Source organism: Muntiacus reevesi, chromosome 1 (assembly GCF_963930625.1).
Source record: "Muntiacus reevesi chromosome 1, mMunRee1.1, whole genome shotgun sequence".
Classification (NCBI taxonomy): domain Eukaryota; kingdom Metazoa; phylum Chordata; class Mammalia; order Artiodactyla; family Cervidae; genus Muntiacus; species Muntiacus reevesi.
The window spans coordinates 249,495,764-249,520,524 of record NC_089249.1 but is presented as its reverse complement, the minus strand read 5'-3'; the positions used below and the strand labels follow the sequence as shown (position 1 = coordinate 249,520,524).

Sequence of the window (24,761 nt, the reverse complement as noted above, 5' to 3'; positions counted from 1 at the left end):
TGACAACTGATACATTTTTTTCCCAAACACTTCAGATCTATTTTATTTGACCTAAAATCCTTACTTTGCCTTTGAGCCCCCTATTTTGTAACTTTTGCTTTATAATATCATAGGAAGTTGGAATCACTGCAAAAGAATAATTAGATTCTCCTTTTGATATTTATCTTCAGTGAGGGAACATCTCTGTAGAAAGGTGATATGAACTTGAAGCAAGAACGTAGGCCTTGGCGTCAGAAGGCCTATACTCTAGGCCCAGATCTGTATCTACTGTAACTACTGTAACTACTAGTGGTAGCTTAGAAAAGTCCTTGAAATCTCTGGGTCTCAGCTTCTACTTTTGTAAAACCTGGAATTCAGACTAGATCTTGTCCTATGGGATGAACTTTGAAAGAACAGAACCCACAACCAATTAAATTTGGGAAATAGTAATTACTTTATAAATCTCTTGAGTCAAACAAATGAACATTAATAATAAAGATTCTGGGAGAACCTTCAGTAAGGAACTATCCGACTTTATTGAACTGTTGTGTCAGTTGAGATACTCTTTACCACAAGAAGTGGAAACCTCAACTCAACAGTTTTAAACAATGAAGAGAGTTTGTTTCCTAAGTCACTACAAATGTCCCGAGGTGGGCAGGTGATGAGGCATAGTTCAGTCAGTCAATCAGAGGTGTATAGCTGCAGCACTTAGCTGTCCTTTTCATTTGGTCCCCCTCTATGTCATCTTCACCCTCAAGCAGATTTCCCTAATGGTAATGAGATGACTGCAGCAGCTCCAGCCCTCACGTCTACATAAAATAACCCACAAAGGGAGAAACAAAAGGACTTTTGGAGGCATTCTCAGAAGGTTCAGGAAGTTTACTCCCCAGATCTTCTTCACCTCTTAGTAACCCCGGTGGGTCACAAGCCCATCCCTCAACCAATCCTTGTGAGCAGGAGCTGCGATTATTCTAATTAGGTTATACCTGAGTCACAGAGCCCAGGAAGAAGGTTCACCTCCCTGAAAGCATCCCAGTGAAGGTGAAAAATCCGCATGAAAACATGAGTTATTTCCAAGAGAAGGAGGAGCAAATATTGGAGAGGCAGCCTCCATGTCCTCAGTACCATCACCTTAAAATATTTCTGAGCTTCAAGTCCTTGTGAATTATTTTCCACTTATTAACAGGAACAGAAACACTTTGGAACATTCTGTAATGTAAATCCCTAAAGTTCTTCCAACCCTGAAGTGGATTAATTCTATGAAAGGCCCCAGAATATCAAGCCAGAAAATGTTAGATAAATAACTGATGGTGAGGAGCATTCACTTCTACCATTCAATGGTATATGACAGAATTTCAGGCAAAGAATACAAGATCTGAGAGGACATTTTTTCTTCCTAAGAACCACTATAAAAGCTTATATCTCAAGTGCTAGTTCTATCCATTTTGTCTCCGATTCACACATTTGAGAAACTGATGTCAAATGTCTTCATTTTTGTTCAGTTGAATACTAGGACCTTTCGAATTTTGCTCCCCCTAATCCCGTGCATCATCCAGCCTAGACTTATTTATACTGTGAGAAAATCTTTTTGCAAACAGCAGAATCCTTGTTAACAGAATTACAATCCTGTTAGAGCATTTTCTTTTAATATAGCCACTGTGCTTGTGGTCTTAAGGTGACCCATTAATCAGATTTATGGAATGACTTCAAGGAGAGATTAGCTTCAGAATTGTATTAGCTTAGTTTCTCCCAGGGCTCAATTTAATGAATCTAGAAACCATACCCAGCAAGAGATTTGTAATTTTCCATCAAGCTTAATACATTTTTATTGGTATTCAGAAAACAGGCAATAAGGAAGCAGAAGTGGGAAGCAAAAAAAATCCGTGAAGGTTTTTGTCACCATATTGTAATGCAGTAAAAAGCCTTTCAGTGTTTCAGCAGCCAAGCACCACACTTTATTCATCTCTTCAGCAGGTCTGAAGTAGGGACCAAGTGCATGTGCGTGAACACGGAAGACCCTTTGAGCCCTCGAAGGGCTCTCGGTCCACAGATCATGAGGAACTGGTCAACAACTACAGTGTCCCCTGCCTTGGATAGAGGGTCACAGTCATGCATGGGCTGCAGTGACACATCTGCCTGCCAAAAACATCAGAGCCAGCCGAGGGAAGCCTTCCCTGAAGAGGTGACATTTCAGGAGGTCACTGAAGGATGAGCAACTCTCAAACAGGCAAAGAAAACACGTCAGCTCACAGCCTGACATATCACCCAAAGGTTGTACATGTGACTTATTCTGGTACCAAAAGACCAGGATCAAGAGATGTCAGGAGCTTAGGTGAGAAATGGTTCCAATTAGAAAGTTTTATTTCATTTTTTTGGCCACATTCAAGCAAGCTCCATGAGTTGGTGATGGACAGGGAAACCTGGAGTGCTGCAGTTCATGGGGTCGCAAAGAGTCGGACACGACTGAGTGACTGAGCTGAACTGACCACACTGTGCAGCTTTCAGGACCTTAATTCCCTGACCAGAGATCAAACCTGACCAGAGATCAAACCTGCACCCAGAGCAGTGAAAGCTCTGAGTCCTAACCACTGGACTGACAAAGAATTCCCTGGAAACTTAAACTCTGACTTTTTACCAAAACTTGGAGATGCTCTTTTCTGTCAGTTGGTTGCTATGACATAAAAAGAATTCCCAATGCTAGAGGATTGTGGCCAGTCTTCTGACAGCATGGTCGTGAGGGACCAGCCACAGTGAGCTCTGCTGGAGAAGGCAGATGCCTGGCCTGAAACCTGGTTTTATTTGTATGTCAGTTTCCTTCCATGCCGGAGCCCCCCCTGGAAACCCAGAGAGTGAGGAGACCAGAGATCCTGATCCTGGGTCTGTCACTATTAACTCCATGACCTAAATGAGGCCACTTAGGCAGTCGTGGCCCCATTTGCCTCATCTCCAGTGACGATAGTCCCTCTACGGTAAATTTTGTGAAAAGCTTGAAAGCAACAGAATTATAGGAACAGCTAGACAGTGCAGTGCCAGAGGAGAGTGCATAAAGTGGCCTCAACAAGGATGTTTAAAATGTGACGTCTTACTGGATGCTTGGAGTCAAGGACTTCAGTGTCACACCTGGACTTGTTTCAGAACTGCCACTTCCTAAATGTGTGGGCATTTGTAGTTACTTGATCCCTGAAGCCTCCATTTCATCTTCTGTAAGATGGGACCAGTATTAGCACCTGTCTCCCAAGGTCATGTGGATTGAATGAAATAATCCTTATAAACTGTTAACTCAATGTCTACACTATAATTAGCACTACATTTTTTTTTTAATTTCCAGTCACTTCAACTCTACATTTTCAGCTAGGTCCAATCTGAACCTTTATTTTCCTTGCTACATTCTCCACCCATACAACTGAGGAATTGCCTGTTTTATTGGCATGGGTCACAGGCATTCACTGAATCACATTTTCCATTGGGCAGGGTAACCATGTTTTAAAAGCAGAACCTGTGTTCTGTTCTCTCATTTCTCTTTTATGTGGCAGGACTTAAAATCTGAATTTGGGAAACCCTTCTAGAATCTGGACCTCTCTCCCCCAAACCCTTTCCATAGCACTCCTGAGTACACGCAGACTGAGATTTAGATTATACAAGGGATTTAGGGAGCTTCATCTGTCCTAAAGCCCAGGCCAATTATCCCAACCCAACTTCTAACACATGGTATTCTACATTAGAATATCATATTTGTGTGGCTATTATTATTAATAGCTGTTTGATCCCCATGCTATTATTATTTTCCTCCATATACCATCCCTCTGGTAAACCCAAAAGTGATGGGATGATGGACAGGGTAGAATTGAGGCTTTACCAGGGCCATCCTAACATCAAAATACACTCATAAATTATTCACCCTAAAGCTACTTTCCTGGATTTTCTGCAAGTGTTATATGAAGTAATGCATGTAAAATGCTTAGTATAGTGGCTGGCATTCAGTAGCCATCAGCAAATGTTGGCTAAGATATTACTAAGGATAGTTCTATAACCTTGATAGCCAGGAGTCACCATAAGCTTGATCCAAGTGAAGTGACAGTCAGTTAGTCATGTCCTACTCATTGCTACCCCATGGACTGTATAGAATTATCCAGGCCAGAATACTGGAGTAGGTAGCTGTTCCCTTCTCCAGGGGATCTTTCCAATCCAGGGATCAAACCCAGGTCTTTCACATTTCAGGCAGATTCTTTACCAGCTGGGCCACCAGAGAATCCCAGGGGTGTAAGAAAGATAGACCATTGGCTGGGGATTTGAACTGCATGGAAAAAGACAAACTCTTCATCATAAAGCTTGAATCCAAGCTCTAATAACAAAGCAAAATAGGTCTGGGGGAAGAATCTGAAAAATGCACATAACAGAGAAATATAGTGTCATTTGAGGCATGACTATTAAATATGCCACTGGCTGGAGTTGACAGACCAGCAGACCGCTGCATCCACCCTGCGGCTCTTTGCTCTGCATTTGGCACTAGCCAAATAGACGTCCTCTCTGAAGCATCGGTTTTGCAAGTGCCCACCCCACTCCCACAGCCTCACCCTGCACTCACAGTGGGCCATAAACTATTTGGGCCAGTTCAGCTTATCATGTCAGGTTTGAATCCATTAGGTTCTCCCCCAAACTCAATGAGTAGAAGAATCATAAAATAAGAATCCTGGTGTCCCCAAACCTCTGGACTCCTGTCAACAGGCATGATTTGTATCTGAGTGGATGATGATTTATAGCCTCTGTCTTGCCATGATGGAGCTCACAATTCCAAAAGCTGAGGCTCCTGTTCTCAACCCCTGTTCTTGGTTTAGTTTATGTCACCAGATGCTGAGGCTTCATCTGCTTTGTATTCACTTACCAGCAGAACCAAGAGACCACGTGGAGCTGTCATTCCTGTGTACCTGTGTGACCTTACGCAAGTTGGATAACCTTTCTGGGCCTAAGTTTCCTCATCTATGAAACAGAGATAGCAGTAATAATACAATAAAAGTAGGCTGCTAAATGGTAATATAGGTTAAGTGCTGTAGGCCTTAGTTTTTTAGGAAACCAACAAATTGTCTTTCAGAGTGGCTGTTCCATTGTACCATTCAGAATGGTTGCTCCATTCCTACAAACAATATATGAGAGTGCCTGTTGCCCAGCCTCCTCACCTGTTTAAAAAAAAAAAAAAAAAAAAAAAAAAAACCTTCTTTTTGGACTTGGGGAAAATGTTTGGATTTTTGAAGTTTCTTTAAATGTGTTTGTATATTATGTGTCTGAACCCAATTCATGAAATATAATCACAGACATAAAGTGGGAATCCCAGTAGCATGAAGAAGAAAATGCTGTGTTGTTAGTGTTCAGGATTTGGGGTATTTAAATAGGGATGTACAGTATCTCATTTTAATTTACATTTCTCTGATGACATATGATGTGGAGCTTTTGCATGCTTATTTGACGTCTGTATATCTTCTTTGTTGAGGTGTCTGTTTAGGTCTCTTGTCCGTTTTTTAATTGGGTTGTTTGTTCCTATGGTTGAGGTTTAAGAGCTTCCCTGGTGGCTCAGATGGTAAAGAATCTGCCTGCAATGCAGGAGACCCGGGTTTGATCCCTGGAGAAGGGAATGGTTACCCACTCCATATTCTTGCCTGGAGAATCCCATGGACAGAGGAGCCTGGTGGGCTACAGTCCATGGGGGTCGCAAAGTGTTGGACACGACTGAGTGACTAACACTTAAGAGGTCTTGTATGTTTCAGATAACAATCCTTTATCAGATGTGTCTTTTGCAAAACACATATTTTGTCCCAGATAGTGGCTTGTGTTCTCGTTCTCTTACCATCATCTTTCATATAACAGAAATTTTTGATTTTAATGAAATCCCACTTATCAATTACTTCTTTCATGAATAGTGCCTATGGCATTTACCTGAAACATCATCATCATCATACCAAGGTCATACCAAAGGTCATCTAGGTTTTCTGCTATGTTTTCTTCTTGGAGTTTTATAGTTCTGCACTTTATATTTAGGCTTGTGATCCATTTTGAGCTGATTTTTGTGAAGAGTATAAGATCTGTGTCTGGATTCTATGTTTTTCTTTTTTGTCATTTGAATGTCCACTTGTTCCACCACCATTTGTTGAAAAGAGTATCTTTGCTCAGTTGTGTCACCTTTGCTCCTTTGTCAAAGGTCAGTTGACTGTAATTATGTGAATCTATTTCTGGGCTGTCTATTCTGTTCCATTGATCCATTAGTCTGTTCTTTGGCCAATGCTGCACTGTCTTGATTACTGTAGCTTTATAGTAAGTCTTAAAGCTAGTTGGCCTTTTTTGGCTCTTTATATAAACTTTAGAACTATTCATAGTTTTTCAACATCCTCAAAAACTTGGTGGGAAGCCCTGATTTTAAGGATATATATTTCTGAGAATTTGCCCAGTAACCAGCATCCAGAGTCCTGAGTCTTCCACAGGCTGAATTTGGCCCTTCTTTTTGGGCTTGGAAAGGTTTGGATTTTCAAAGTTTCTTTAAATGTGTTTGCACATTATGTGTCTGAACCCAATTCATGAAATGTAATTACAGACATAAAGTAGGCATCCCAGTAGCATGAAGAAGAAAATGCCGGGGCAACAGTGGTGGTTAGCCCTCCCCATAACATTAGCAATCATTGTCATCAGCATCATGAAAGCAGCTTGTATTTAGTGAGTCCTTACTAAGCGCAAGGAAATGGCAGCCCACTCCAGTGTTCTTGCCTGGAGAAGCCCATGGACAGAGGAGCCTGGTGGGCTACAGTCCATGGGGTCGCAAACAGTCGAACACGACTGAATGATTTCACTTCACTACTAAGTGCAAAATGAGCTCTCAGTCCCTTACATGGGTCATGTCACTAATCTTTTTAATAACCCTCTGAGGCAAATACGTGTATTACCTTCAACTGAAGATAGTCTCTGAAAGATTAAGTTACTTCCCCAGGGTCACTCAGGTCGTAGTGGTAAAGTTGAGATTCAAGCCCACTCTTAGTCACTATACTGCACTCATTCTCATTGGCTTCCCCTTTCACCCTGGGGTGATGACACGGACCCTTTGGGGCCTGACGTGCCAGCTTCTTGAAGGACAGTCCAGGTCGGCTCATCCTCTACTGGTTGGGAAATCCTACAGACAACTAAGCTTCCTGATAAATCCCCTCTACTCTACTTCCTTAGAACATAAAACCTTCATGTGTGTGCATGCTAAGTTGCTTCGGTCATGTCCAACTCTTTGCAACCCCACCAGGCTCTTCTGTCCATGGGATTCTCCAGGCATGAATACTGGAGAGGGTTGTCATGCCCTCCTCCAAGGGATCTTCCTGACCCAGGGATTGAACCCACGTCTCTTATGTCTCCTGCATTGGCAGGTGGGTTCTTTACCACTAGTGCCACCTGGGGAACCCCAAACCCACTTGAGAAATAGTACTTGAGAAATGGGACCTTAAACACCCTCTCCTCCTCCATTCCCCACCTTTCACCTGCTTCCCCACAGGATCTAGTTGTTTACAAACCTCTCATGCTGTTTATTTACCTCTTAATAAGCCCTAGCTCCTCTCAGAAAGCCATTTAGCACTGCACCACTTAATTTCTCCCCGAGGCAGAATCTGCCAGATGGAGTCTTTGTCCCCAGCCATGTTGATTTATCTTATTTTTAAACAGCAGTGAACACACCACGAAACTAAAATAGCAATCAGTTCCCAGGTGTGGACTCACTGAGCATGTGGGAAATGATCAGGAGCGTGTGGACGTGTCCACCCGGGGCATCTGTTCCAAATGGGCTGGATTAACCAGGGAGTGACTCCCGCAGGTGGCTCCCAGCCAGCTGCTGGCCACATCTGGGCGTCCCGCAGTGCAGAAGCACACCACTTTTCTGCCTCAGTGGGATTCAGCCACTCAGCACCTCCTGGGGCTGGATCCCAGGGCCGTGCACCCTTGCCTTTCCCACAGTTATGTTTCTAACAGTTGAGGAGACAGAGTGGGCCCCCAGGGGATCAGAAAATCAGCACAGAATAGCCCAGTGCAAGAAGGAAATGTCTCCAAAGTCACTTTTTCTCATCCCCAAGTTCCTATAATATCTAACTCCATTTCTATAATGTTACTTTGTTTGGGTCAATCGATATAAATGTAATTCAAATTCTATACCAGCTAAATTACTAAATTATGTCCCCCCCAAAAAAAAAATTTTAAACACCCTCCCCCAAATGTGTTGCTTCCATGGCTTCTGTGCTCCGGGACACACGACAGGATATATGCCTGTGGGTGTATAAGCCTCTGTTTGAGCAGCATGACCTGGAGGTGGGCAATCTCTGGGGGAGGGTAAGCCCACAACAGGGACTAAGAGAGTTCTCCAGCACTGCATGTCACCTTAAGGAAGAGAAGATCACGTCTAAAGGAAAGACGGGTGATTGGTACCAGGGCAGCGGCGCTGGACAGGACCTGCCTGGGATCCCAGGGATGACGGACTGAAGTTAGAGGCCAGCCTGATGCATAGCTTTTTGCGTGGGTCCGTTGATCTTTCGATACCTATCATCACCATGGGAATTGACAAGACAACACTCCAGCCTAACTCACAGAAGTGACTCCTCATAATTATCCATATAGATATGGATATTTATGTTTCATAATTCATCTGCATAACCTCCATTTTCCATTCTCTTAATAACTCACAACTCATAATAACTAATGCATGCATGCTCAGTTGTGTCTGACTCTCTGCGACCCTATGGACTGTAGCTCTCCAGGCTCCTCTGTCTATGGGGTTTTCCAGGCAAGAACACTGGAGTGGGTTTCCATTTCCTCCTCCAGTAATAAACAGTGGAGTCCTTCATTAGAAGGAAGAAGAATGAGATTCAATATTGACGAGTGGAGGTGTTTTCGTCTGCCTTTGGTATGTCTATGTATATGGCACTCCCAACTAGCTTTTGCAGACCTCCTGAACCTTCATTCTCTGAAAGTATTGGCAGTTAGAATATTACTCAGAGTCAGCGGTGTTCTCATGAAATCCCATGTCAAGTACCAAGCAGAGTGCTGAGGTCTCCTTTGGGAGTGGGCCATTCCCAAATGACAGAAGTCAAAGGCGGGAAGTGGAGAAGAATATAGACAAGTTGAATGGCAATCCTTTGTTCTTTGGAGCAATTTTGCTGTACTATTCAAGAATCTTTTTTTTTAAAGTGCCCTCTCACAAAGGGGGAAAAAAAGAAAAACAATAAAGAAAGCCTCCCTCCTTCACCACATAAGATCCTTTTCCTATGGAGAGTATCTGCCATTCCAATTTCTTTAAGTAGCCTTATATTTGGACATTTAACAGTTGTTCCCAAGGCTCCTCTAAAGAAAAAGTTTTCCCGAATCAGCATGTAAGTGTTTCTCTGAAATGGCAGTGAGAAATGAATCTGGGAAAACTATCTCTATTCTTCATGGCAAAAAAATTTAAAAATAACAGAGAGAAGCAGGAGAGCATAAAACAAGCTGAGGGAATGAAAAGGGCTTAGAAACCTACATTTTCTGTTAAAAGAATGATTGAAATGCTGCAGATGCACTGCCCTCAAAATGCTCAGAAGTGGTCTCCATTGGGGCGATATTTTTCACTCATTAGTTTAACCAATGGCTGCTGCGCTGTGGGCACTTCTGAAGAATTCTGTGGGTCTTGAGAATTGTAAGACTGCTCCCTAATTGCAATACCTGATTATTTTATAGACTGATCAGATCTTCTCTTGGATGGCCTTCCAAAAGGCTTCCAAAGGATATACACCTATTTCAGGAAAGTGGGGGGAGTCCTTCACATGGATCTTTTATGACAAGGAAAATGCAGTCTTAGGAGGGCTTGCTCGGGGTTTTCTAGAGGGCCCCAAAGAAAGGAGAAAGCTCAAACCTTTATCTTCAGTCTGAGAAGAAAAGTAACAATCCAGCCACGTCTCTCTGTCTGCAGAAAAGTGGTCTGGTCATGCTCAGGGCAGTTCAGATTCCTATAGAAACAGAAAAAACAGCATGCCCAGAGGGGCTCAGCATCCGTGGAGAAAAACAGCAAAGGAGAGCTGCCTTTCCAGGCCTGGCTGGGCTCAGAGGTGTTCACCTGCAAGCCAGCTGGGCCTAATTCAAAAGGCCACATCTGGAGTATAGGTTTGGTCCAAAATTTCACATTTATAAAGATTTCCAAGCAGTCTTAAAAGAGCCCTCACTTCTGGACAAACCTGGAAACTATGCCACCCATAATAATTGAGAGCACTTAGAAAGTTAAATTTGACTTGGCAAGTCCAAAAGACTTCAGAACATGCCTGATGAATACTTCAAAATATTTCTTAAATGGTAGAAGATGGAATAAATCAGATTGCCTGGGAGAACAGAATGAGTTCAATATTTGGTTAATCAGAAGGAAGAATCTGTAAAATGAGGGCTCTTGGAGATGAAATGCATTGCCTTGGGGAATAACGAGTCTTTGCTGGGGGCATAATAGCTGACACTGCCATTTCACTGGAGAAGAAAGAGGGGAATGTCTTCGAGGAGGTAGGATACCTGTGCAGCAGTGAAAACTGGGTTTGGGGTCAGGGTCCAGCTCTGTTTTTGTAAAACTTTGGGAAATTTCTTCTAAACCCTCCATTCCCTCTTTGTGAATTGGGTATAATAATATCTTCTTCAGTAGGTTATTATGCAAGCAAATGAAGTATTACTTTATACCAGTGCTTGGCATGGTAGAAATGCTAGATTCACAGTTGTTGCTGCCCCCATTATTATGTAAGCTCTGATAAACTGGATGGGAAGAACAAGTGCATCATTTTCTCAGACTTCTTTAGCTCTCTGACTCTGTGATCAGTGTGGGGCCCATCCTGTCAATGTTCCTGGTGTTGTCTCCCTAATTCCCTGTTTCCTATTTCAGCACCTTTCAGATCTTCCTAGACAGTGGGTATACTCTCCACCTATAACCAAAAGCAATATGTCCTATTCTCCATTCTTTTATGACCCTGCTTTCTTAAGTGATAACTGGGTATTCTAGGAAGTGAAGTTTATAAAGAATATGATGTTAATATGAATATATGGTCACCTTCTTTAAATTTTTTCTCCTGCCAGGATGCAAGGGCTGAACACAGCAACCAGTCCAAAGCCAGCAGTCAATCAAAACTCCACATGGTCATCAGGAGAGATCTTTACTAGTAGGATACTATAGATCATGCTTAGCTTTCCTAGAGATGATGCTAGTGGTCACTTGGGGCACATAGAATATAGAGCAGTCTTGTGACAAGTTGATTGGGGGATATTAGGTACAGGGAGGGGGAGTTTTTCCATTCACTCATTTATGTTCTGAGAACCTTAACATACACTCTGACCCCTGTCTTTCTCCCACCCCAGGAAAGAGCAGAGCTACGTGCAGAAGTGCTGGAAGGATGTGCGTGTGGGGGACTTCATCCAGATGCAGTGCAATGAGATCATCCCAGCCGACATACTCCTCCTCTTCTCCTCAGACCCCAGTGGGGTCTGCCATCTGGAAACTGCCAACTTGGATGGAGAGACCAACCTCAAACAGAGGCGGGTTGTGAAGGGCTTCTCACAGCAGGTAGGGCTCTTTCTAAGATAAGATCTTTAACTGGGGGGCCAGGGGAAGATGTCAGCCAACTCTACTTGGTAATTGCACTCAATCTGGTGGGTAGAGGAGAAGGTAGTAGATGCCTCCTTTCCCAAGCATGTTGTTGTTTTTGTTCAGTCACTAATTCATGCCCGATTCTTTCTGACCCCATGGTCTATGCAGGCCAGGGTCCACACCAGGGTTCGTATCTCCCAGAGTTTGCTCAGATTCATGTCCTTTGAGTTGGTGACGCCATCCCACTATCTCATCCTCTCTCAGCCCCTTCTCTTCCTGCCCTCAATCTTTCCCAGCATCAAGGTCTTTTCCAATGAGTCAGCACTTCGCATTGGGTGGCCAAAGTAATGGAGCTTCAGCATCAGTCCTTACAATGAATATGCAGGGGTGATTTCCTTTAGGATTGATTGGTTTGATCTCCTTGCTGTCCACAGGACTCTCAAGAGTCTTCTTCTGCACCATGGTTCGACAGCATCAACTCTTTGGCACTCAGCCTTCTTTATGGTCCAACTCTGACATCTGTACATGACTACTGGAAAAGTCATAGCTTTGACTATATGGACTTTTGTTGGCAAAGTGATGTCTCTGTTTTTCAGTACTCTGTCAAGGTTTGTTATAGCTTTTCTTCCAAGGAGCAAGTGTCTTTTAATTTCAAGGCTGTAGTCACACAATCTTTCCAGCAACTCTCTGAGATAAATATCATCCTCTTCTCACAGATGGGGAAACTGAGGCTTGGGAAAGTAAATAACTTGCTGAAACCCTCAGAGTCCTTAAAAGGGGACCTTTGTGTTTAGTTGAAGAAACTGCTTTTTGCTCTAAACCAAGGAGTCTAGTATCTGCTCAGTTACTTTTGAGACCAGGCCACTTTTCTGTGCTTATCTGATCCCTACTCATCCTGCTCAGATCAGCTCCAGCAATTTCTCCCTCTATGAATTTTTTCTAGTACTCCTTTGACACCAGCATAAAAGCAGCAAGGTATCGTGAATTGTTTTTCCATTTTGTATGTCTTACCTTCATGACAGTACTGAAATCTCTTTAAGAACAGAGAATGATCATCAACATTTTCATTTAATCCCTGCTTATGTGTATGATACCTTGGACATCATGGAGAAGTCATGATTGTTTTGTGGTTAAGAACCCAGGCTCTAGAGTCTGGCAGAGCTTAACTCAAAGCCCAACCCTACCATTTGTTAACTATCTCACCCTTTATTCCCTCATCTGGAAAATGGGCACAAAAATAATACCCTCTCTATAGCATGCTTCTGAGGACTGAATTGTTACTGAACCAAACTTGATTCTGCTTGCCCATGTGCTGTAGAGTCAATCTACTGATGCTGGGTCATAGTGAAGGAAAACACAGCATTTATTCTAAGGCTTCATACAAGTAGTCCAGGACAGCTAGTGCTCAGAAGGCCCAAATTCCCCAATGGGTTTCTGGATAGCATTTTTTTTTTTTTAGTTAATTTTTATTGGTGTATAGTTGCTTTACAATGTTAGATTCTGTTGTACCACAAAGTGAGTCAGTTATACACATACATTATCTCCTCTTTTTTGGATTTCCTTTTCATTTAGGTCACAATAGACCACTGAGTAAAATTCCCTGTGCTATACAATAGGTTCTGATTAGTTATCTATTTTATACATAGTATCAGTAGTGTGTTTGTCAATCCCAGTCCCCCAATTCATCCCACCCACCCCTTCCCCCCTTGATTTCCATACGTTTGCCCTCTGTGCCTGTGTCTCTATCTCTGCTTTGCAAATAAGATCGTCTATACCACTTTTTCTAGATTCCACATAGATGTGTTAATACACGGTATTTGTTTTTCTCTTACTTCACTCTGTATGACAGTCTTTAGGTGCATCCACATCTCTGCCAATGACCCAATTTTGTTCCTCTTTATGGCTGAGTAATATTCCGTTGTATATATGTACCACATTTTCTTTATCCATTCCACTGTTGACAGACATTTAGGTTCCTTCCATGTCCTGGTTATTGTAAATAGTGCTGCAGCAAACACTGGGGTGCATGTGTCTTTTTGAATTATAGTTTTCTCTGGGTATGTCCCCAGTAATAGGATTGCTGGGTCAGGTGATAGCTCTATTTTTAGTTTTTTAAGGAACAAAATGGCATTTTTAAAGCCTAAGTCAGGGAAGGGGGACAGGGTATGTGATCAGCTCATGCACAGTTCTCTGGCTGGCTGATGGTAAGGTAACAGGGCAGTGTCACAAGGGTGACCAATCCACAAGTCGCCTGGGCTATGTGCTGTAGACCTCGGGGCTATGTCCTCATGGTCATTAAGCAATTCACGTCTTCCATTTGGTGGGGGCTTTCATGTCCACAACTCAGGAAATGTATATCAGAAGCTATTATCTAGGTACTTCAGAAAGGAACTAAAGCAGACGATATGGGGTAAGGGTTGGCCCCAGTATGGCCCCATAAAGTCCTGCTCAGTTATAAAATGATAGGTACATGAATTACTTAGCATGAAGCTAGGCATGTAGTAAGAGACCAGTAAATAGTTGGCAGTAAATATAAGTGGCATTCATAGGCAATATGTGTTGACTGATTGAGTGTGAAAAATTCCAATTTTCAACTACATTCTGGAAGCAGAGCAGTAAAACTTGTATGCGTTTATAAATCTCCTTTTTCAGGAAACCACCCCAACAGCCTCCCCACAAATCTGAGTCCTTTCACTCTCTTGGGTAGTTATCTGGTGTCGCTGTTTCACCCAGTTATTTCTTTTGTTTGTTGTTGGCCCCAAGCAGCAGCCCCAAGCTGTTTCTTATGTATTAACTAGTCTGATGGTTTGGGATTTGACCAGAATGAAGAGGTGGATGAAAGGGTCATTCACACTCCACTGCTATAAACCAGCCAATTCAATTTAATCACAACTCTCAAACTCTAACCCTGACTTCTCTTAGGGTACTTGATGTAATGATTTACAAAAAAATAAAATTCGTTTGTGAAGGGCATAAGTTTGTTTGATCTTGAAAGTTTCCAGAATTCTCTATTCTATTTCAATAACTGATTCTCCCTCTCACTTTGCTTAAGCGTGCTTTTCCATTTCCGTAAGAACAGTGATGGGGAATACATGTAAATCCATGGCTGATTCATGTCATTGTATGACAAAAACCACTACAATATTGTAAAGTAATTACCCTCCAACTAATAAAAATAAATGGGGGGAAAAAAAAGAACGGTGATAATAGTACTAATAATAATGCATTCTTAAATTAATCTTTATTGGAGTACAGTTGCTTTACAGTGTTGTGTTAGTATCTCCTGTAGAGCAAAAAGTGAGTCAGCTATATGTATACACATATCCCCTCCCTCTTGGATTTTCTTCCTACTCAGGTCAGCCCAGTGCATGAAGTAGAGTTCCCTGTGCTATATAGTCGATTCTCATTAGTCATCTATTTTATACATTGTTAATTCCACACCCCCTTCCCCCTTGGTATTTATGCATTTGTTCTCTCTGTCTGTGTCTATATTTCTGCTTTCTAATGCACCCTTTTAAAACCCTTTTACACAAATGAGGCACAGAGAAGTGAAGTAACTTGTCCAAGGTGAGCGAGCTGGGAAGTATTAGAACCACAATCCAAAGCCAGCTTTGTCCAGTCTCAGCTCTTAAAATCTGTAGTAGCTTGTTTCCCTGGTCCTTTGACTCTCACTCAGCTTTTACTCAGAATTTCTTACTTGAAAGCACACATGTATCATTTTCAATATTTCTTTCCACTTTTAAGTAACAAGTGACAGGAGGGATAAAAGCAGACCTAGCCAGCTCCCAGGGGAGTAGGAATTTTGGCTGCTCTTTGCTGTCTTGCTTCTCCCTGTCTTTAATACAAAAAGATTTCTGAATATGGATAGAATTCTCTTCTAGCTCTATGTATGTCTCAAATGTGTTGAACAAAGATGTCCATGAGAGTTGCAAGAAAAAATACATATTGCCCTGTCAAGTAAGATCAGATGACAGTAGGTTCCAACTTTTCAAATAGTGTGTATTGCAGACCTTCTCAGATACTTCAATAACCCCTAAGGAGAAGGGGTCGGGGAAGGTTTAATATGTAACATTTCTAATTATTTAACCACAGAAACCTTTTATTGCAAGGACCATATACTAGGACTACTGCAGGAGAGGTGGGATCACAACTTAGAAATTTGCCTTAAATGCACTGAAGGTGTTTCAGATGTATCATAACCATCACAGGGAGGAACATTTTCACATGTACATATATCCTTCCCCTTTATCATCACCAAATTATAATTCATGAGGCCTGGGCATGCATATTTTTTAAATGTTCTCCTAAATGATAATATGAACCTACAACCACTTCCTTAAAAATCTATGTAAGAAAAGGAAGGTGCTACTTCTAAAAAAAATATCATTGTAATAATGAAAATAAAGCCATCACCTATAGACATCTTACATGTGCTAGCATTTTTATACCCATTTTCTTGTGTCCTCATGACCATCCTGTGAGGTAGCCATTTCTACTCCAACTGATGATGAAAACCTGGGGGTACAGAAAAGGCAAATGTCATCACTTATCTCAGAGAAGACTGAACCTGCAAATGTGGTTTGTTTGGAAATTTAATTAAAGTCTTCTGTTAGCTTATTATTCCTGTTGGCTATGAGACTTTTATCTTTTCAAAAGGGAGTGTTTACTAATTGCAAAGATTTCTAGAAACTCCCAACTCTACATCATATACCTACACCCATTTTCACCACTGAGTTCGGTTAATTCAAAGTCAGTAAGACAGACTTTGCCTCAGCTCCCCTAGATCAGCATTTCTCAAGGTGGAGTCTGCCAAACCATTATCTCAAGAGATAGTTCTTAAAAAACAAGGTCCACAGTCAAATCTGACTCTGCGGCATGTGTCCTGTCAACCCCACTCAGAGGTTCCATTGTCAAAATATGTTAAGATCTCAGAGAAGACCTGGAGGGAGAAGGTCAATCTTTCTTCAACTCTGAGCTTTCCAAACTGATTTAACCTCAGAACCATTTGGGGCACAGTAATTTTTCTTCTTCCTATGGAAGCTTGAGGAAAATATTAATTTACATTGTGGGGAACCACATGATCACGTCAGCTGAAGGGTGACACAGAGGCTGACCATCATCACAGCTTAGGCAGCTCATCCTTGCCTTTCCTGTCTAGGTTCAGAGAAATTATAAACATGAAAGAGCTTCTCTAAAGGTTCTTCCTTCTGTGACACAGCACATCATCCTCAAGGTTGCCAAAGAGTTAGTTTCAAAATCCTTTTCTCAGAATGCAACTTGGACCAACCAAGTCAGGGCAGATAGAACATTTACCAAAGCCAAAGAATCAGAAATGAATTCTTCCAATTAGTATTTCAGAGCAATTCCCTAGTTATCTTTTATCCAAACCACTGAAGACCAAAGTCCTACTGAAGTGTCTGTGAGATCATTTCCCAGTGACACAGAACTTACAAAACCAAGTAAACAGGAACCAGCCTCTTGAGCATCGCCTGAAAGTTTGTCAGATGCAAAATTCAGGCCCCACCCCAAACTGAACCAGAATCTGAAGTTTAAGAATTTCCAGGTGATTCATGTGCACATTAACATTTGAAAGCAGTAGCCTAGGGCATCACTGATTAACGTAATTAATAATTGTGCTTATCTTTTTCATTGCCCATGTTAAAGATTCATGACTGAGTGACTTTCACTTCACTTTCATCTTTGTCATGCCTAAAATAGTAGCTGCTGTGTCCATGCTCTAGTCGTGTCTGACTCTTTGCAACCCCATGAACTGTAACCCACCAGGTTCCTCTGTCCATGGGATTTCCCAGGCAAGAATACTGGAGTGGGTTGCCATTTCCTTCTCTGGGGGATCTTTCTGGCCCAGGGATCAAACCTACATCTCTTGTGTCTCCTGCACTGCAGGCAGATTCTTTACCACTGGGCCACCTGGGAAGCCCAAAATAGTGGCAATAATTCCTTAATCTCAACTTTTAAGTCAATGTTCAGTATTTTCAGTTTGCTTGAACAAGGATCAAAATGAGGTCAAATACTAAGATTACTTTCTTAAATCTCTTTTACTTTATAGTTTCTCTACTCAGCTTTCTCCTTTTTCTCCCTTGCATATTTAGTTTTTGCTGTTGAATAAACCAAGATGTTTGTCCTGTAAAATTTCCCATAGTCTGTATTTTGCTGATCTCCTTGTGATTCCATTTAATATTTTTCTGTCCACTATATTACTATAAACTGGTGGTTGAATTTAGTGCCTAAATCAGTAGTCATTGATGATTGTTGTCTATATCCATGAACTCAATGGGATTTGCAAAATGGTATCACCCTAAAGTCATGTATAAAAAGGAATTTCCCCTCATGAAGTAGTCAGTTACTCCCATGGCTGATTCTTGTCAATATATGGCAAAAACCACCACAATATTGTAAAGCAGTTAGCCTCCAGTTAAAATGAATTAATTAATTTAAAAAATATTTGGTTACTGTGGGGTTGTTGCTGTTGTTCAGTCATATCCAACTCTTTGCAACCCCATGGACTGGAGTATGCCAGGCCCCTCTGTCCACTCTCTCTCAGAGTTTGCTCAAATTCATGTCCATTGAGTCAGCGATGCCATTCATCCAACCATCTCATCTTCTGTCGCCCCCTTCTCTTCCTGTCCTCAATCTTTCCCAGCATCAGGGTCTTTTCCAGTGAGTCCGTGCTTCACATCAGGTTGTTGTTCGGTTGCTCAGTCCTGTCCAACTCTTCGCAACCCCATGAACTGCAGCATGCCAGGCTTCCCTGTCTTTCACCATCTCCCGGAGCCTGCTCAAATTCATGTCCATTGAGTCAGTGAGGCCATTCAATCATTTCATCTTCTGCCATCCCCTTTTCCTGCCTTCAATGTTTCCCAGCATCAGGGTCTTTTCTAATGAGTTGGCCCTTCACATCAGGTGGCCAAGGTATTGCAGCTTCAGCTTCAGCATAAGTACTTCCAATGCATATTCAGGGTTGATTTCCTTTAGGATTGACTGGTTTGATATCCTTGCTGTCCTCAGGAGTCTCCCCCCAGCACCACAGTTCAAAAGCATCAGTTCTTCATTTCTCAGTCTTCTTCATGGTTCAAGTCTCCCATCCATACCTGGCTACTGAAAAAACCATAGCTTTGACAATACAGACCTTTGTCAGCAAAGTGATGTCTCTGCTTTTTAATACGCTGTCTAGGTTTGTCATAGTTTTTCTTCTAAGGAGTGTCTTTTAATTTCATGGCTGCAGTCACCATCTGCAATGATTTTAGAGTCCAAGAAAATAAAATTTGCCACTGTTTCCACTTTTTAAATGCAGGATAAGTGCTTGATCATTTCCTCTTATTTACCAGTTTTAAAATAATGAGGTGATTCCTAAACATTCTCCAAAGTTGACCAATGAGATTTTTTTTTTTTTTTGTATCAATATGAACTCTTGGATTTAAGCATATTTGATGTAAATCAAATCAGTGCAGTTATTATATTATCTTTATTGATTATCCCAGCTTTAGCCAGTGGGAACTTCTTCAAATTAACTTCCAAGTTCTTTGGATCTCATGACCTCAGTAGTCCTAGATTGATCTGGTCCTTTTTGATAGAAAATGGCATTTAGAAATCATGGTAAATACATGCTAGAGATACTTTTTGCTATCAGATTGATCATTGTTTCTATGCCATTTAAGTAAACAGAACTAGGACTTTTTTTTTTTAGAGTCTGTCATACAGAGTGAAGCAAGTCAGAGAAAAACAAATGTAGTATATTAGTGAATATATATATATATATATATATGTATGAAATCTAGAAAAATGGTAGAGATGAACCTTTTTGCAGGACAGGAATTTAGATGCAGACATAGAAACATATGGACATGGGGGAAAGGAGAGGGTGGGACAAATTGGTAGATTAGGATTGACATATGTATACTACCATGTGTAAAATAAATAGCTAGTGGGGAGTTGCTGTACATCACAGGGAGCTCAGCTCAGAGCTCTGTGATGACCTAGAGGGAAGAGTTGGAAGGATGAAGAAGATCCAAAAGGGGGGGGATATATGTATGCATGTATCTAATTCATTTCATTGCATAGCTGAAACTAATGCAACATTGTAAAACAATTATACTAAAAAAAAAAAAAGATTAAATACATCAGAAACTATGCTGATACTTCAAATTCAGAACTAGGGAGTTTTGTTCAACCTCATCAATATTAAACATATAAATCCTTCTACCACAACAAGCAAAGTCCTTAACCACTGTACTACACAGCTCCCTTTTGATAGTTGACAGTCAATATTGGATTAGAAGTGGAATTGGCAACATTTTCAAGATGAAGAAACTTAATTTCGGAGAGATTGAATTTTATCAAAGATAACCCAGCTAATAAACACAGTGTGGAGACAGAAGTGGAGCTCAATTCTGATGTACCTGATTATTTTTCCCATGGCTAAAGTAAATTCTAAATTCCTTTATGTGTATTTTCCATTTCTCAAGTGATTATCATTTTTATATGTATGAAACTATTGAAGCTTTATAAGTCTTAATTATAATTATTCATAATAATACTTAATTTGACCATGACAGACACAACACTACAAAAGAACTGTTACTTTCATTTTTATAGCCCTCAGACTTCCTTTTGGTGACCCTCTCCTCCACAGTCCTGCTAGGGCATGAGTACACACACACACACCCCACAGACAAAGGATCCCCTCTTCCAATGTTTAGCATTATTTGTACATTTCTATTAGCAATTCTTTTTCCATTTTTATCTCTGTAGGGCCTCATGAGGAAGCTCTGCTAGGTTGTGTGTGACAGATATAACCTCATTTAGGTGTTCCCTGGTGGCTCAGATGGTAAATAATCCACCTGCAATACGGGAGACCTGGGTTCAATCTCTGGGTCAGGAAGATCCCCTGGAGAAGGGAATGGCAACCCACTCCAGTACTCTTGCCTGGAGAATCCCATGGACAGAAGTAGCCTGGCGGGCTATAGTCCGTGGTGTCACAAAGAGTTGGACAAGACTGAAACTCTCTTTCAAGGTGTTAATAGATGAAAGCTTAGAGGTTTTCTCCCTCCCACTCTCTCCATACCCCATGAAAACATATTTATATTATAATAGTGGCCTTCTCTGCCTTAACCAGTATGGATAATTGTGGCTATTTTAGGCTAATGTAAGAAGTGCTTAGTTTGTCAAAGGAAAGACATTCTAATCTAGTATATGGATTAGTCAAGACTCCTGGTTACACATGAGAGAACTCCAATTTGAAGTAGCTTGGACAAAAAGGGATCTTATTGGAAGGACATGGGATGAGATGCGCCTCAGGCTCAGGTGGAACTAGGAATTTCGATTCATCTCTACAGTCCCCATCTCTTTTGTTTGCATTTCTCTCTGCATTTGGTTTCAATCTCTCAAACCAGTTTCCGTTATGTGGAAGAAAAACTGCTATCAATAAACCTGCATTTATGCCCCACCCTCTAGAAGGGACTAGGGAGCTTCCCCATTGTCCAGTTTGAAAAGCATGCCAGCGAGAAGGAGTGATTGGTCTGGCTGGAATCATGTGTGCACAACCCTCGACCAATTCACTCTGGCCAGGGGGGAAGGATTCTGTCCTTGGCATCCTCTAATTCACCTTCGTGGTGGAAACTGCCGTGTGAGGCAGGAGAGTACTGAGCAGCACAGAAATAAATATTCACTGCATCTATTCTGCATCAGGGCGGGATAAGCCTAACTTAGGTAACCAAGGTCATCTGTGCTGAAGGAGAGGGGCCCGGTGTCCTCTCTCCTGAAGCTCCCAGTGGCATCCTCACTTCCCTTTCTCTGAGGCAGCCTTCTCTACAGAGTATCCGGGACAAATCCCTCCTTCCTTTGTGCTCCCACAGACTTCAGTCTTCTCACTCTCAAGCACTGCACATACCTCTTTGTACTTCATTTAATACATTCATTTACTCAGTCAACACATGATACATTATGGTCATATCTTCCGTGAATAACTGAATATAGACTTTCTCAAACTGGAATTCATGCTCTCTTCTCTGTGACCTCTTTTGCCCAAAACATGAGGTAGAGAATTTTGGATCTCATGTCATTTTCTCGCATCTCAGTTATCCACAGTGAGAAAAATGTGTACAGAAAAGAGTGTCTGCAACACTCCCCTAAGGCGCCACCGCCCAGCTGGTGACAGCTGCCCGTGTTCCCAGCATCATGCGGTCACGCTTTCACTCACCAAATATTGACTGAATGCCTTCTGTGTGCCAAGGGCTGTCGTGTACTCTGTGTGCATGAGGGTCCGAGTGTAAATAAGAGAGATGCGGGTCTAAGGGGGAGTCAGACAGACAGATGTTAACAATTCCACAAACAATTGATTCCTTTTAGGAATAACGGAAGAAATCATCAATTTCTCGGGACTTGGTTCACACGCCAAACCCATGCCTTTTTGGATGGAAAAATGTCATGGGAAGGTTTCAAGAATAAATTTAATCTTAACCCTGAATAAAAACCAGAGAACTTATTCACTTTAAAAAAGAGAACATAGACCGTAAAGAATTCTTAAGAGTCCTTTTCCCACAGCCCTCCAGCCAGTTCTGTGTGGAAATCACGGGGGCGGGCAGGGAGCCCTGGGTGCTTGTACGTGCAGAGCATATCTTCATCCAGAGTTAGAGACGAAAGTATCTGCCAGTCACTCTGTTGCAGGTTATCACGAAAAGAACTCTGACCAGGAAATGGGAAGGTTATCAAGCACTGGTGAATGTCATTAGTTTTCAGATAGAATTCTCAGCAGTCACAGGGCTGATTTGCATGCCAGGGGGTAAATCTTTATCACCTGACTCAGCAGCTGGGACATAAAGGACATTTAATTCCACCATTCATCCAAGCTAGTTTTCTTTAAAAAAAAAAAATTAATCACTTTAAGTAGTACGTTTCTAAGGTTGCAGTGTATCTCTTGTGTAGCCGCCCAGGTTGATGTGGTTTGTATAGCCCGTAACCCCCAGCCCTTGCAGAGTCCCTGTGAGCCCTTGAGTCCTTGCAGAGAAGGCAGATGAATTACTGACGCTGCTTTGTCATTCTCCCTCCCAGTGTGGAGTGGGAGTGGCTCTTCTAGTCATCTAACCTGAGGGTTGTGTAAAAACACACTCTGAGAGCATCACAGAAGCTTGGTGATCCTAGTTCAACTCTTCTTTTTCACATGTATCTCTGCTGCTGCTGCTAAGTCACTTCAGTCGTGTCCAACTCTGTGCGGCCCTATAGACGGCAGCCCACCAGGCTCCTCCATCCCTGGTATTCTCCAGGCAAGAACACTGGAGTGGGTTGCCATTTCCTTCTCCACACATACATCACTGGCTTAGGATAAAAGCTCAATATATAAGTGCATTCTGAGTTGGAGGAAAGAAATTAGCTGTTTCTCTTTCTTCAATTAACAGAATCTTTATTATTTAATGCACTTAGCTCTTTTTTTTTTTATTTTCTTTTTCTTCGAGTTTTATTGAGATATAGTTGACATACAGCACTTTTTTCAGTTTAATGTGTAGAGTGTAATGATTTGACTGACACACAAAGTGGAATGATGACCATAATGAGTTTAGTGATCATCCATCATCTCATGTAGATACAAAATTTTTTAAAATATATGTTTTTCTTTATAATGAGGATTCTTACACCTTACTGTGTTAACAACTTTCATATATAACATACAGCAATGGTAATTCATGTCAGTGATGTTAATCATATTGTACATTCTATGCTTAGTACTTCTTTACCTTATAACTAGATATTTGTACCTTTTTTTGCCTTCATTCAATTGTCCTACCTCCTACCTCTGGTAACCATAAATCTGATTTTTTTTTCTATGAGTTTGTTTGATTGGTAAACTGGTATTAAAATAGAATTGACCAATAAAACTATGTTAGTTCTGGTGTAAAACATAGCGATTTGATATTTCTGTATATTACAAAATGATCACCACACCATCTGGCATCATACAAAGATATTACATTATTAATGACTCTACTCCCTATACTGTATGTTTCATCCCAATAGCTCATTTATTTTGTAACTGGAAGTTTGCTTTTATTTCTCTTTACTGAGGAACCAGATCCAAAACAGTACTGCTAAGACTGATGTTAAAAATATACTGGCTATGTTTTCTTCTAAGAACTTTATGACTCAGTCTTAAGAGATTGTATGTTTCTAGGAGTTTATCCATTTCTTCTGTCTTGTCTGTTTTATTGGCCTATAATTCTTCATAGTAATCTCTTCTGGTCTTACATTTAAGTCTTTAATCCATTTTGAATTTATTTTTGTATGTAGTGTGATAAAGTAGTATACTTTATTTCACATGCAGTTGTCTAGTTTTCCCAGCACCATTTATTAAAGAGACTGTCTTTCCCCATTGTATATTCTTGCTTCCTTTGTCATAGATTAATTGACCATATAACCATGAGTTTACTTCTGGTCTCCCTATTCTGTTCCATGGATCTATGTATCTGTTTTTATGCCAGTGCCATACTGTTTTGATGACTGTAGCTCTGTAGTATAGTTTTAAATCAGAGAGTATGATACTCCCAGTTTTGTTCTTCCTTCTCAACATTATTTTGGCTATTCTGTGTCATTTGTGCTTCCAATCAAATTTTAGAATTATTTGTTCTAGTCCTATGAAATTTAACACTGGTATTTTAATAGGGATTACGTTGAATCTATAAATTGTACTGGTCATTTTGGCAATATTATTTCTTCCAATTCATGAGAATGGTGTATTCTCCATTTGTTTGTTTTGTCTTCGATTTCTTTTATCAGTGTCTTATAGTTTCCCAAATAACAGGTCTTTAATCTCCTTAGATTTATTCCTAGGTATGATTCTTTTTAATGCAGTTGTTAAATGAAATTGTTTTCTTAATTTCTCTTTCTGATAGTTCATTGTTAGAGTATAGAAATACAACAGGTTTTTATGTATTAATTTGTGTCCTGTAAATTAGTTTGTATCATGAAATTCAGTGATGGGTTCTAGTAATTTTTTTGGTGACATCTTTAGGATTTTCTATGGACAGTATTATGTCATCTGCAAATAGTGACCTTTTACTTATTCCTTCCCTATTTCAATGCCCTTTACTGCTTTCTTATATCTGGTTGCTATAGCTAGGACTTTCAACAAAAGTGGTAATGGTGGGCATTCTTGTCTAGTTTCTGATCTTAGAGGAGGATT

The 24,761-nt window shown here is 41.0% G+C and overlaps 1 protein-coding gene across 3 annotated transcripts in view; it reads left to right on the top strand.

Moving 5' to 3' along the window:
• The window catches only part of ATP10B (ATPase phospholipid transporting 10B (putative)), a 123,365-nt gene that overhangs the window by 6,599 nt on the left and 92,005 nt on the right, over window positions 1-24,761 (top strand). For all 3 annotated transcript variants that reach the window (XM_065936437.1, XM_065936421.1, XM_065936428.1), the window contains one exon: window positions 11,344-11,548. In XM_065936437.1, the coding sequence (XP_065792509.1) occupies window positions 11,344-11,548 (205 nt within the window). The remainder of the gene's footprint in view (window positions 1-11,343; window positions 11,549-24,761) is intronic.